General features: G+C 35.9%; 1 protein-coding gene across 2 annotated transcripts; it reads right to left on the reverse strand.

Moving 5' to 3' along the window:
- Nucleotides 1-96: 96 nt before the first annotated feature.
- On the reverse strand, nucleotides 97-13,166 carry LOC144960160 (E3 SUMO-protein ligase ZBED1-like). Of its 2 annotated transcripts, none has more exons than XM_078893167.1 (3): nucleotides 13,087-13,166; nucleotides 7,582-8,737; nucleotides 97-1,925 (listed from the first exon to the last, which is right to left on the reverse strand). In XM_078893167.1, the coding sequence occupies exons 2-3, from the start codon at nucleotides 8,657-8,659 to the stop codon at nucleotides 709-711; spliced, it is 2,295 nt and encodes a 764-aa protein (XP_078749293.1). In that variant the 5' UTR covers nucleotides 8,660-8,737; nucleotides 13,087-13,166; the 3' UTR covers nucleotides 97-708. The 2 variants fall into 2 exon arrangements, with proteins under 2 accessions (XP_078749293.1, XP_078749294.1); XM_078893168.1 differs by lacking the exon at nucleotides 13,087-13,166 and adding an exon at nucleotides 12,001-12,098.
- Between the last annotated feature and the right edge of the window lie 1,249 nt (nucleotides 13,167-14,415).

The following is a 14,415-nucleotide window of genomic DNA, read 5'->3' on the forward strand; positions in this document are numbered from 1 at the left end:
ATTACAAGAAAATCAAACTACAGTCATGTCTCTCTAATCCGAAACTCCACAATCCGGATGTCTCTATTATCCAGACAGGTTGCCTGGGGGGACAGATTTTTTTCTTCTTTATTTGTACATTTATTGAGGGATTGATTCCACTATCTGGATGTCTCTGTAATCCGGAAAAAATGTTGGGAACGGAGGTGTTCGGATTGGAGAGACAAGACTGTATTTCAAGGTATGGTGTCACATTTTGATCTGTATCAATTTTCCATATGCTTGTAAATTTTCTTTTATTCGCGTTTTTGGAACAAAAAATGCTTGTTATCGAAATTTCAAAATGGTTGACAGGCCTGGAGCACAGCTGTGCTTTCACCAAGACAGCAACAAGAGCTATGCGATGTTGCTGTTATTATCCTATCGGTGATAAAAATTGTGAGATACAAGTATGGTGAGACTATAAGTAAGATGAAATACCATATGTAAAGGGTCAATTAAGCTTTGGTAGTTACACATATATGACCCAACACCTTAAAGCGATGTTATGTAGGAGTGAGCCAAAAAAACAAAACATTTAAAATAAAACGAAGTCAATTTTGCTCAATAAACCAGAATTTTAAGCTAAGTTTTAACATTTTTGAATACAACATCAATTTATTGAGAATTTAAATCACCCTGACACATTCGGTTTATGGTGCTGGGTTGCGTAATGATATTATTATTAAGCTAAACATTGGAAGACAAGAACACCATGGTGTGCACATTGCTGGGCTTGATTTGATTCCGTCTCAGTTCAAACTCCTCAGCTTTTTTCGTGAACAGCCTGGATGAGGACATGGAATTGGCCGGGATACACAAATATTTCTGGGCTAGAAGTTTGAGATGGGGAAACTGAACCTGATTCAGCTTCCACCATTGAAGAGGGTTGGAGCAGCGAGAGATGATGGCCTCCTTGAAGTAGCGACGGCTTTCGTTATCTGCTTCTGATGACGTTGTCTTTTGAGCACCTGCTTGGGAGACCTTTTGGTCAAACATGTTCCAGATGGAAATGCTTCCACCACTGGTGTTGTTGTTGTTGACCGTTGTTGTGGAAATGACGTTAGGATTGGGGTTCGATTCCACTGATGACTCAGGGTTAGTCGAGGTAGCTGTACTAATAATTTCCTGTAACAGTCTATTTTGGGCTAAATCTAATGCTGACTGGTCTGTGAATGCGTGATGCTTGAATCTTGGGTCGAGGAGGGTAGTGACAGCAAGTGTGTAGTTACTTTCCAAGTTGACAAATTGAACCTGCATTTGCTGTAGAAGTGCATTCCTCAAAGCAGCCTGAGGATCAAGAGTTTCAAGGGAATCTGTGTTGGGGTTGGTTGTAGCCGTCACTTGCTGCAACAGGGTAGTTAAAGGAATGACCTTTGACATGGCTGCATATTCATCTGTGAATAGTTCCTTGGAGGCTGATTCGAACGGTTGCAGCACTTGTATAACTAAGCGCATGAGCTCGACTTCATCGTCGCACAAACACATGTTGTCTTTTCCTAAATAACAGAGCACGGTGTTGACAGCTTCATATTGTTCCACCATTCGCTCCATCATGTGAAACGTGGAATTCCATCTATTAACCACTTCCTGTTTCAATCTATGCTCTGGTAGACTGTGGTGCTGTTGTACAGACATCAATGTATCTGATGCTTTCATGTTTTTTTCAAAGTAGGCGACCACTTCACTGGTTTTCTTTTGAATGCGAGATATTTCCGCTACCGACTCCAAGGAAGTTAAAATCACACTGTTTAGCATCTGGCCAAAGCAGGCCATATTTTCCCAACCGTTGTTAAGTATTGCCATTGTCAAAATGTTTTCAGAATTGTCTGAAATAACGGAGATGATTTTTTCATTGATGCCCCACTCATCTGTTATTCTCTTCATCTCCAATGCTATATTTTCACCTAAAGGGAAATAAAGGAGAAAAGTATGAATTATTGAAATTGGCTGTGATTGAATAATACTAATACTGTGGAACTCGGATACAATGCTCGCATACAATGTTTAGAAACCTTCAAAATATATATAATACATCAATGGCTAATATGCAGCTATGTGGTCTTGTGGTATGACAATCGATTTCGGATTGGAAGGCCTGGGTTTGAGCACCGCTCTGCACATAGTTGATTCCTTGGAAAAGGCTCTTTACTCACATTCTCTCACCGTACTCAGGTGTAAAATGAGGAACTGGCCGTTAACAGCGTTGTCTCCATCAGAAAAAAATTGCAATATTGCTTAACAGGTATCATGTCTCGTTCTACATGTTATGTGTTGCTGTTGGTCAGGGACCATTTGTAAAGCACTATGAGCACATTTAGTGGATATTGCACTATATAAAAGTTCTAGTTTTTATGCTCTCAGAGCCCTTTGTTCATTTAGGGGTAGATTTGCGGTATAAATGTTTATCATTATTATTATTAATAAGTATGGCAGTATGGCATCTCAACTTATGACTAGTTAAGCAATGTTTAGCATGGTCCATGGCGACTAAAACTCGAACTTTTAGTTTGAGCCAGCGCTCCACCAGTGGGAGGGTAATTAATCAAGTTGTGACAGGTCGATGACTCATCATGCTACCGGCATCGGCATTTTCGCTACCTGTATTTTTTCTCTCCGATTCTCCATTTTATTGATATTTTCAAATAATCGTTGCTCAATAATCCGTTGACGTAACTTTTTCTTATTCATATATTCTTGTTCTTCATAATGTAAAGAATATTGTCATACCATTTGTATGGCTATGAACCTAATGGTTTTGTAACCATTTGTATGGCTATGAACCTAATGGTTTTGTAACGCCACTCTCCATGAGTTGTACTATAATTCAATGCAAGATCATAACTAAAATTGGTAAGAAACATGTGAATAAATAGCATAAGTCACCGTACAGGCAAATAATTTTGGGATAATCAGAAGCAGGAGAGAAAGAGGAAAAAGTGTATGTAAGTTTTATGGCCTGTTCAGACCTGGCAGCCTTGTGAGAAGTCTTTATATTGTGGTAACTCCTTATCAAATCCACCAGTATCTGTCCACAAATTAGCCAGTCACAGTGATGACTGGAAGGTACGTGTTAGTGTGTGTCTTATAAAACTGATATCCAATCATTCCTTATGAATAAGATTCACTTGATGACATATTTCATTATTTAATAATATAAATACTATGGTCTGTCACGTTCCCGATCACAATGTCAGTAATAAATTTACTTAGAAATATTTCTATCACTCTCTCTTCTATTTTCACACATCATAACTAACAAAGTTTCATGTCTAATCACAATGCACGCAACACCATTATGAAAACAAATAAACAAGTTTAACAATAGTGTCTCATCTATTTTCAACACCAACCAGAAAGGAGAGATATCATTCTAATATTTAGGATTATTATTCGGGGCCCTTATGAAGTGACTACTGACGTCTGGTTCAACTTGAAGCAATGATGTTTCCATTGTGAAAGACAATTTTGCTTTTTCGCTTCGAAATCCTCCTGCTCTTTTTTCAATCTTCCCTATGCTAGAATGGAGCAGTTCACCACTCTGCTCGCCATGGAATCCTGACCCTATCTTATATCGCTTCAACCAGTCAATGCAGTGCATTTCCAATATATGTAATTGGGGGGTAATTGAGTCAGGGAATGCTTCTCTGTAATTCTGCAAATACCTTATGACGGCTTCCTCTGCTCTTTCAATTTCCTCTGACGACATGGGATTTGAATGTGATACTAATGCATGTACATCTCTGTAGCTGTCATTTAAAGTATTATATTTGATCTCAAGTTGAATTATTTTCGTGATTTGGGTGTCTCTTTGGGTGTTTGTACTAACTGCATGTATAGCTGTCTTTGTAAGGTGTCCGATGATACTTTCTTTACATTCTTTCATGTCTTACAATTTTTTCTTTATCTTTTTAAGTTGCTTCTCCCAACTCCTCTTTTCAAACATCTTTTGCCACAAAGTCTACATAGATTATTTAGTTTTGTTATATGAGTTTCAAGAGAATATTCCATCCATGTCTGTAGTACAAAAACAAATTATTTCAGTACCACAAATAAAATTAATATAAAAAAATAAAATCACTCAACCAAAAATAATACTGTTATTTCACACAACGGATTGCCCAGATTTTAAATAATCATAACTTTTTTATTTCGTGTGAATTAAGCGTACTTCATGAACATACTAATTGCAAATTTATTGAATTATTTTAGGGTGTAAGAAAATATGACCCTCATGGTGACAAAACATGTTTTAAAAATATTTTAATCAATGATATACGGTGGACAGAACAATTTCACTCACTAATTTGAAATATTCTTATCTGCTTTATAATCCAATTGGCACTTCACAAAAATATATATAGTTACGACAGAAATTTAAAATATAAAAAAAAAACAGAGAAGAAATTGTGTGTGACACATAGGTTTCCAGTATTAAATGATGTAAGGAGTGCATTTCTTAATCATTTTTTGACAATATCACCCTTGTTTTCGTACCTCGCTTACCTCCCCTTGTTTCAACTGACGAAGGTGCAGGTAATTAATCACTTGTGACAGGTGAAGTTCCCTGTTATCAGTGATTTGCCTGTGATCAGGGGAGTGGAATGGGCGACAGGGGAAGATGCACAGTGGGTGGCACAGGGGATACAGCAAGATCAAAGCAAAAACTAAAGAGTCAAAAATTATGTTAGTTTTATTCCCTGTGGGTCAGTGACCGATAGGGTGTGAATGAGTACCTGGCAGTGTATACAGAGTTGGACATTGTAATAGAGCGTGCCTCCGTTCATAATTAGTTCCCTAATGTCAGCAAGGGAAATTCAGTTCTAATGTCCTGCTGAACACGGCGACTAAAACTCGAACTTTTAGTTTGAGCCAGCGCTCCACCGGTGGGAGGGTAATTAATCAAGTTGTGACAGGTCGATGACTCATCATGCTACCAGCATCGGCATTTTTGCTACCTGTATTTTTTCTCTCCGATTCTGCATTTTATTGATATTTTCAAATAATCGTTGCTCAATAATCCGTTGACGTAACTTTTTCTTATTCATATATTCTTGTTCTTCATAATGTAAAGAATATTGTCATACCATTTGTATGGCTATGAACCGAATGGTTTTACAACGCCACTCTCCATGAGTTGTACTATAATTCAATGCAAGATCATAACTATAATTGGTAAGAAACATGTGAATAAATAGCATAAGTCACCGTACAGGCAAATAATTTTGGGATAATCAGAAGCAGAAGAGAATGAGGAAAAAGTGTATGTAAGTTTTATGGTCTGTTCAGACCTGGCAGTCCTGTGAGAGGTCTTGATATTGTGGTAACTCCTTATCAAATCCACCAGTATCTTGTCCACAAATTAGCCAGTCACAGTGATGACTGGAAGGTACGTGTTAGTGTGTGTCTTATAAAACTGATATCCAATCATTCCTTATGAATACGATTCACTTGATGACATATTTCATTAATTAATATAAATTCTATGGTCTGTCACGTTCCCGATCACATTGTCAGTAATAAATTTACTAAGAAATATTTCTATCACTCTCTCTCTTCTTTTTTCACACATCACAACTAACAAAGTTTCATGTCTAATCACAATGCATGCAACACCATTATGAAAACAAATAAACAAGTTTAACAATAGTTTCTCATCTATTTTCAACACCAACCAGAAAGGAGAGATATCATTCTAATATTTAGGATTATTATTAGGGGCCTTTATGAAGTACTGACGTCTGGTTCAACTTGAAGCAATGATGTTTCCATTGTGAAAGACAATTTTGCTTTTTCACTATGAAGTCCTCCTGCTCTTTTTTCAATCTTCCCTATGCTAAAATGGAGCAGTTGACCACCTTGCTAGCCATGGAATCCTAACCCTATCTTATATCGCTTCAACCAGTCAATGCAGTGCATTTCCAATATATGTAATTTGGGGGTAATTGAGTGAGGGAATGCTTCTCTGTAATTCTGCAAATACCTTGCGACGGCTTCCTCTGCTCTTTTAATTTCTTCTGATGACATGGGATTTGAATGGGATACTAATTTATGTACATCTCTGTAGCTGTCATTTAAAGTATTATATTTGATCTTGTTGAATTATTTTCGTGATTAGGGTGTCTCTTTGGGTGTTTGTACTAACTGCATGTATAGCTGTCTTTGTAAGGTGTCTGTATATTACTTTCTTTATGTATTTGTGGCAGTGATTGGCAATGAAGTGGCCACCGTGAAATGCTTGTCTGACAATTTTATTCTGATCTAAAACATTTTGTATTGCTTTTCTAACTGGTCCGATGATACTTTCTTTACATTCTTTCATGTCATGCAATTTTTTCTTTATCTTTTTAAATTGCTTCTCCCACCTCCTCTTTTCAAACATCTTTTGCCACAAAGTCTACATAGATTATTTAGTTTTATTATTTGAGTTTCAAGAGAATGTTCCATCCATGTATGAAGTACAAAAAAAAAAATTATTTCAGTACCACAAATAAAATTAATATAAAAAAATAAAATCACTCAACCAAAAATAATAATGTTATTTCACACAACGGATTGCCCATATTTTAAATAATCATAACTTTTTTATTTCGTGTGAATTAAGCGTAATTCTTGGACATACTAATTGCAAATTTATTGAATTATTTTAGGGTGTAAGAAAATATGACCCTCATGGTGACAAAACCTGTTTTAAAAATATTTTAATCAATGATATACGGTGGACAGAACAATTTCACTCACTAATTTGAAATATTCTTATCTGCTTTATAATCCAATTGGCACTTCACAAAAATATATATAATTACGCCAGAAATTTAAAATATTAAAAAAAATAAGAAGAAATTGTGTGTGACACATAGGTTTCCAGTATTAAATGATGTAAGGAGTGCATTTCTTATGAATTTTTTGACAATATCACCCTTGTTTTCGGACCTCGCTTACCTCCCCTTGTTTCAACTGACGAAGGTGCAGGTAATTAATCACTTGTGACAGGTGAAGTTTCCTGTTATCAGTGATTTGCCTGTGATCAGGGGAGTGGAATGGGCGACAGGGGAAGATGCACAGTGGGTGGCACGGGGGATACAGCAAGATCAAAGCAAAAACTAAAGAGTCAAAAATTAAGTTAGTTTTATTCGCCGTGTGAAGCACATCAAGCATGTTAAAACATTGTATCAGAGCAGCAAAAATATACTCTTATCGGGTTCAGTGCTGGTGTGACGACAAGTGAAAAAGGAGGAAAATATTGAACCATTGCCTTTATTAAGGTCCATTTTTACTCCCCCCCCCCCCCCCCCCCCTCCCCTGCTTTTAGAGCAATTGAGATGATAAACTACCATTGATACTCTAGCTAACTTCTAGAGAGTAGGAAACCTGCAGCTATTTGTTCCATGACACATCATCTCTACTCTAACTGACAGTACACTTGATTAGGATAGATAAATGCCATTCTTTTTAAAAATGACATTCCTCCTCTGACTCCAAAATTGGGGATTTCATGGATCCGAGGAATACCATCAGCAGTGTTGCAAATAAATTACTATAAATACTAATACTGTAACTTACTTGTATTTTTTTCTGTGCAGTCAAACGTTTCAAGGACAACACTGGCAGGTTCCCATGATTCCTTGATAAAATGGGCCATCATGGTGATGCAGTGCTGTGACTCCCTATAGGTCCAAGTTTCAACCGTCAAGGTAAAATAACTGGCAATGTGAACCTCCAGCTTGATTTTACTCCTGGTCTCTTCAGCCAGTTCGGGTATCATTGTCTTTTGAATGGTTTTCTTTGATGGCAACTCGTAGCGACTGTCCAAAGCTCTGACAAACTCTTTGAATCCTTTCATCTCAACTAAGGACGGTGTTAACAGATTTGCAGCAATCATATTCATGAGAAGTTTGTTGACACTATGGCTAGACTTGCATGATCCGTAGATCCTACGAGTAAAAGAGGAACTCAGCGAGCCGGATGGAGTAAGAGTCGGAGTGAAGCTATTTGATGAAAAATCAGAGTTATCCGTTTTAAATTTTGGTGGACGACCTCTTTTTTTAGGAGAGTGATCAGAAGCAGGGCTGACTTTTGATATGAAGCCATAATTCCCTTTCATTTCTTGATAGATATCAGTTTCCACATCCTTCTGGGCTCGGGCTTCGTCGTGGATTGAAGGGTGTTTTACTTTAAGGTGGTTGAAAAGATTGGTTGTGTTAGTTCCGTGCATGCACAGCATACCACAAATTTTACATTTCGCCTTCAATGGTTCAGTGGGATCTTTATCAAAGTAATACCAGACAACGCTTCGAGGCCGTTTCAAAGATTTATCCTTGAAAACTCCTGTACTCAACGATGGTTTTCTTTCAGGCTTTTCCAGGATTGGAGAAGAAGCGCTGACAATGATGGTTTGTTTATTTTCCATTTCAGCTTCTTTCTGATTTTTTGCCTCCTCATATGCTTCAGGATGTTTTACTCGCAGATGAGCAAAAAGATTGGTCGTGTTTGTTGCATTGTTGCACACCAAGTTGCATAGTTTACACGTGGATCTATAAGGATCTGATGGACTTCTATTGAAATAGTACCACACAACACTTCGAGTCTTTCGACCTCTCTTTTCCACTGGTGGTTTGACGTCAGCAGTAACTGACATCATTTTAAGGGATTAATTAGGTCAAATTTCTGATTTGTATTTATTCAGGATTCCACTTCACACTGTCATCCACGATCAGTTCTGAGAAATAAAAAGAATTTGGTATCTTCAGAATTTAAAAGACAAAAAAACAAAAACAAGATCAAACAAAGAATGTGGTTGAAAGATTGATTTAAAATATCAATCATTTCCCAACTCAAGCATGGTTTTAAAAATCGATAATATAATTATCAATATTATATGGAATACAGTGGAATCTGCATTAAGTCAACACTTTAAGGTCAACTTCTGTCTCAAAACGGTATTATGTTGGGATGGACCAGATGCTAAAAAGTCAATTTATAATTAAACTGGTCAAAAATATGAAACGTTGGTATTTAGCACAGTAAAATATGATATTCCTTCTTCTCTATAAAGCATTATAAAAACCCAACTTAAGTATGATATTTCTGGCTACAAATTCCATTTTCAGCATCTTAATCATCCCGGTTTAATACCATTTTGAGATGAGGGGTCACATATGTGTTCCACTGATAATGGACAAAGTCAACCTTGCTACAAGTCGACCAATCTTTTTTGTCTTATGGTGTTGGTTTTTATAAGGATTCCAATGTAGAGTGTTTTGATGGTTAAATTTTTTAAATATAAATTATCATCTACCAATGTAAATTACTGTGAAATTATGCAATTAAACCTCTTAAACTTCTTTTAACTCTTAAACTAAATAACATGACTCAATATAATCTTATTTGTAAAGTAAAAAGTTATTCAAATGAATTGAATTTGATTATAATACGTAACAATCTGATGTGAATAGTGACTATGTCACCAATCTGATTTTTGGCTGAGGCTCAAGTATCAAAAGTTTATTTGTTGGGTTGGTTTTTTTTCCTATGCGCTTAATTAAATGTGACAATGTCAAATTATACAATCATAATGCAATGTCAAATTACACAACCACCTCATCCGTCACCAAAACATTTGAAACTTTCCCCATGAGGTATTTCTCCCTGTATAAAAACAATGCCGTTCATTTGAATTATTCTTATAATGACTGGAACATAAAATTGCAATTTTTCCCCATAACTTTCTTATCATAATCATGTTTGCCAAATTGTAATCAAATTCCTGCTATGTTTTTGTCAAGCATATAAAAACGAAGAAACTGAATCGAAAACGATTATCTAATCTGTCCATCGAAACATGCAATTCCCCTCCCCCTATCCTGTCCTTTTCCTTTAATCTATCAAATCATCTTTCGGTATTTTAAATCAGAAAAAAATTATGAACAAATCTTAAATGCCAATTGATGTCTGATTAATTTTAATGGTCACGAGATCTTTTGTTGCTTTGACTTAAGCTATTAACATGGATACCTTTTAATCTTTTACTTTAATATTATGAGTCCCGGGTTATTCAATCAACGTACAGCGCATTTATTTATTTACACCATTGGAAATTTTGTTGAAACTAGTCTAATAAACGTTTCAATCATTCCATCAAGTTTTTTTTAATTGGGGGTGGGGGGTGGGAAGGGTCTTTTGATAGCCCCTACATCCAGTGTTGATTGTAGAGTATCAATCTCCACCAGGCGGAGTTGCCATAACAGTCAAGTCCTGGGTTCAAATCCTCATTGCCGCAAAGTTTTTATTCTCTATTATTGTCTTCTGGCACTTTTCTATTCACTTCATTTGTTACTATCAAGTTCCTGGCCCTATAACTTTTCTGAATTAATATGCAGGCAAATTGTAATTCGTATGAAATGGAAACTTGTTCCATATCATTATATATATAGCCTGTTGGAGGGAATGAATAAAGCATTGCGATTGTGAAGCACATTGTTTTGCTTTTGTGTTTAAGGGTTTTACGGTGCTTGCAACACATTTAAGTCATATCAGCGCCAGTAAAATGGAAGAAAATTGGATAGTGAAACGATTCTAGATGTACAATTAAAAGGACTTGAGGAAATAGTAAGACGAAGGGGAATGGTTCAAATAGGGAACATATTTTATACCATGAATTTAGTCTTTTACCATCTGGGAGAAGGTTTTGTCAGATTAAATGTAGAACTAACAAGTATAAATCAACGTTCGTTCCATCAGCAATAAAAATTTTGCATATTTCATATGGTACAGCAAAACCAAGGATTGATAAGTTGACTGATTAACTGATTAATTTATTTAATGTTAGATTAACTGACCAATTGATAATGATGATAATTTTTGGTGTCGAATTGCCACAATTGTAACAAATTGAAAACGAAATGAATATGTTTATGTTGTGTATATCGCACGTGTTAAAGAGAGAGAGAGAGAGAGAGAGAGAGAGAGAGAGAGAGAGAGAGAGAGAGAGAGAGAGAGAGAGAGAGAGAGAGAGAGAGAGAGAAAGAGAGAGAGAGAGAGAGAGAGAGAGAGAGAAAGAGAGAGAAAATAAGTAGAGGAGTGAAATATCTGTTCAATGTTACAGTTATCATTTAACGTTATAACAAGTGTAACTAAATGACAAATTGCCATATTTATGGACAATAAAGATCTATTATTATTATTATTATTATGTAGATTCCAACGCTATCAATGTACTTAGTTTGAGATTACCTAAATGTCTAACCCAAACACCAGCACACAACCCCACGAGGAGGAACACACTTCAAATGCTTACATTATACATTCAAAATAACAAATATAACCAATAAATAACAGATTTACAAGGAAAAAAATATAATCTCCCAAAACAATAACTATGCATTTTATTGACTGTTTCCCTCCTAGACAAGCACTACGACCAGAGCCAGAGCAAAACCAAGTAATCTCATTCCAAGACAAAGACAGAAAGCAAATTGGTAAAAAGATTTAAAGGGATAGAATGCACATTGAGTGCCTCCCTGCCCACTATGGGACGCCAGGAACCCCACCCAGGTGAAGCGCATTGACCAAGGCTAAATAAATGATCTTTTTTATATAAAATTATATGACACATGAGTCTGGAAAACCAAAATTGTTATGGTCTCATTGACTTTGGCGTGTGGAAAAATTCCCAGACCAACGAGAAAATATTCACTCTGGTAAATAATTCGAAGCCTAAATAATTACCGACACCTAAACTAGTCAGAAAATCAAAAATACGCTGGCCAACCAAATTTCAAATATGAATGTGCATTTTTTATTTTCATGCAGCAAAATGTCTAATCTAACAATTTTAAAAATTAATAGTTGATCATAAGTGTTCCATGAGCTAACCGTTGTCTTCTCTGTTCTCTGTCAAACTCAAACAGCGATTTTGGCAGAGGAAATATAAGAGTGCAGAAAGCAGAGTGGTGAAAATGAGAAGAAAAAATATGAAATTACAATACAATACTCTTGTATTTGTCATTCGGGGAGGCCCTCCGAAAGCTCCTCCATACCCAGTATTTTTGTTCTAGAGTAGTTTGGGGGTTTGGGAGGGCCTCCCAAACAGGGTTGCCAGTTTGGCATTTTAAATGCCAGATTCCAAAAATCTGGCATTTTTGAAAACCGTTTGGCATTAGAAAAATCATTTGGCATTTGGCATTTTCATTTGGCATTTTCTTTTCTTGTATATTATACTTCAAATGACACCTTTTCTCAACCGTGGTGTAGTGGTTTAGCACTCCACTTAGTAGTCAGTAGGTAAAAAAATACCCCAACAGGAAATTTAGTATAATTCAAAAAAAGAAAAGAAAAGAAAACATGCAAGCCACCAGGATATGATAGTAAATTGTCTATCAAAAGTGACTAGTTTTCTTAGTGGGGGTGGGAGTCAACAGACTTTGGCATTTTTTTTGGAGTGTTTTGGCATTTTTTGAGTCTTCCCTTGGCATTTTGTTGAAAAATAATCTGGCAACCCTGCTCCCAAACCCCATACTTAATACCATTTAGACTCTAAAGCATGTAGGAGCTTTCGGAAGGCGTCCCGTTATTCGTCGACTTCGTTACTGCTTGAAGTTGATTATTGTTTTGTTTTGTTTTTGTTTTTTTTTGTGAAGAAGGGTGGGTTTCCAACGTTCGCGGATATTGATATGAATATGTGTCTAGATGAAAAATAAATTGTTTTTTAAAAGAAAGTCTTTGAAGGCAAATTTCCGTTTGCATGTTTAAACTGGATGTATTTCTTCAAGCAGCAAATTATCGTCCATTTCATTAAAGGCCAACGAATATTCCATAGGCCTAACTGAAACGAGAGCGCTTTTCCGCCGAGGAATCGAAACGGCTAAAAAGAGAATCAAAATTAAAGTGATTTCTTTTTTTAAATATCGAAAGCAATCGATTGTTACACCGACATCAATCAAATCGAACTGATCGATTGTCAGGTAAAGGCCTTGCCATTTAGGCCATCGATGTCTATTCGGTTGTCACCCTAATTATTGTAATATTGTATAAAACAAATCAGACAAATTAATGAGTGGGAGTTCTTACAGAGCCAATCCAAAATTGAAACGGTCTTCAGTCTCAGTGAATCATAAACGCAAGATGGCGATTTATCATGAGTGAGCCGCGGGTTACTTGCCAGATATATTTTTGATACAACGATTTGATATTTAACGCCATTTATCATTAAATATCATGGGATCCATTACATTGTGAGACATTATTCCCATTATGTATCTTTCGGTCACTAAATTTCTTGTAGGATAATGCAAAATATTAAAAATGGACAATACCGATCTATGAAATGATATTTCAGATTTTGTATACAAGTAAACTCCTGAAAGGATAACAGAAGTAATTATAATACCGTAAATTGGTTACAACGGCTGTTGAAATTCATTTATACTCTCCTCTTATCAAGACGTTATCCTGAATGATAAATTTATCTTCTATTAAAGTCATTGATTACGTTTAAATAAAAACTATCAATTCGAAGAAAGAAAGAAAAAAGTCACGAAGAAAGGCATGACGTTACTTACTACAACTACGTATGTCACAGGAAGTCAAACTGGCATCAAACTAATATCTTGCGCTCAAGGTGAGCCGATATTCTATTATCGTTTATGATATCCTATCCAAACTGGGGTGTATGATATCGATAGTTTTTCCCTGAAAATCTGATTGCGATTGATAATTCTGTGAAAAAGAGACATCGATCGAATGAGATGAGGCTTTGTTTTGTTGTTGATGTTGTTGTTCTTTGTTTTGTCTTTTTTTGGTTTTTTTTTTTTGTTTTTTTTTTGGTTTTTCAGCTTTTCAAGAGTTTGTTATGAACCAAAATTACTCCTTAAATGAATGAGAAAAAAATAAATGAAATATTATAAGAAAAAAATTGTCCGTTGTTGATTTGTCTGCAAATTTTAATGCATTTGCTTTTTAATTCGCAACTTAGTAAACTCGCCAATCCCTTGGAATTTCAGCTGAAATTTTTTTTAAAATTTAGTAAGTATTAATGCAAAACATGATCATATCCTGCTCTCTTCGTCAACAAAAATAATTTTGCAGCTTACCTAGCAGCATAGAGAAAATTGATCAATCTGATCCCTGCCTCTTACCCTGACGGTCATGCCATTCCTAAATGCTCGCTATCATATGTGTATAAATCCATGCTAGCTATTTAATTTAAATTATCAAATACTTTTATTTTTATTTATTACACTTCACGTGCTGTCGAACAGGTCCAACCATGACGTAACTAGTTACGTCTTGGGTCCAAGACAATGCCCTCTATACACGTGCCGACAAGCCGAGGATGTGGTGTGGAAACTACGAGTCTCTCTCTCTCTCTCTCTCTCTCTCTCTCTCTCTCTCTCTCTC

Source organism: Berghia stephanieae, chromosome 14, assembly GCF_034508935.2.
Source record: "Berghia stephanieae isolate SIO BIC M18660-M18661 chromosome 14, UCSD_Bste_1.3, whole genome shotgun sequence".
NCBI classification, from domain to species: Eukaryota; Metazoa; Mollusca; class Gastropoda; order Nudibranchia; family Aeolidiidae; genus Berghia; species Berghia stephanieae.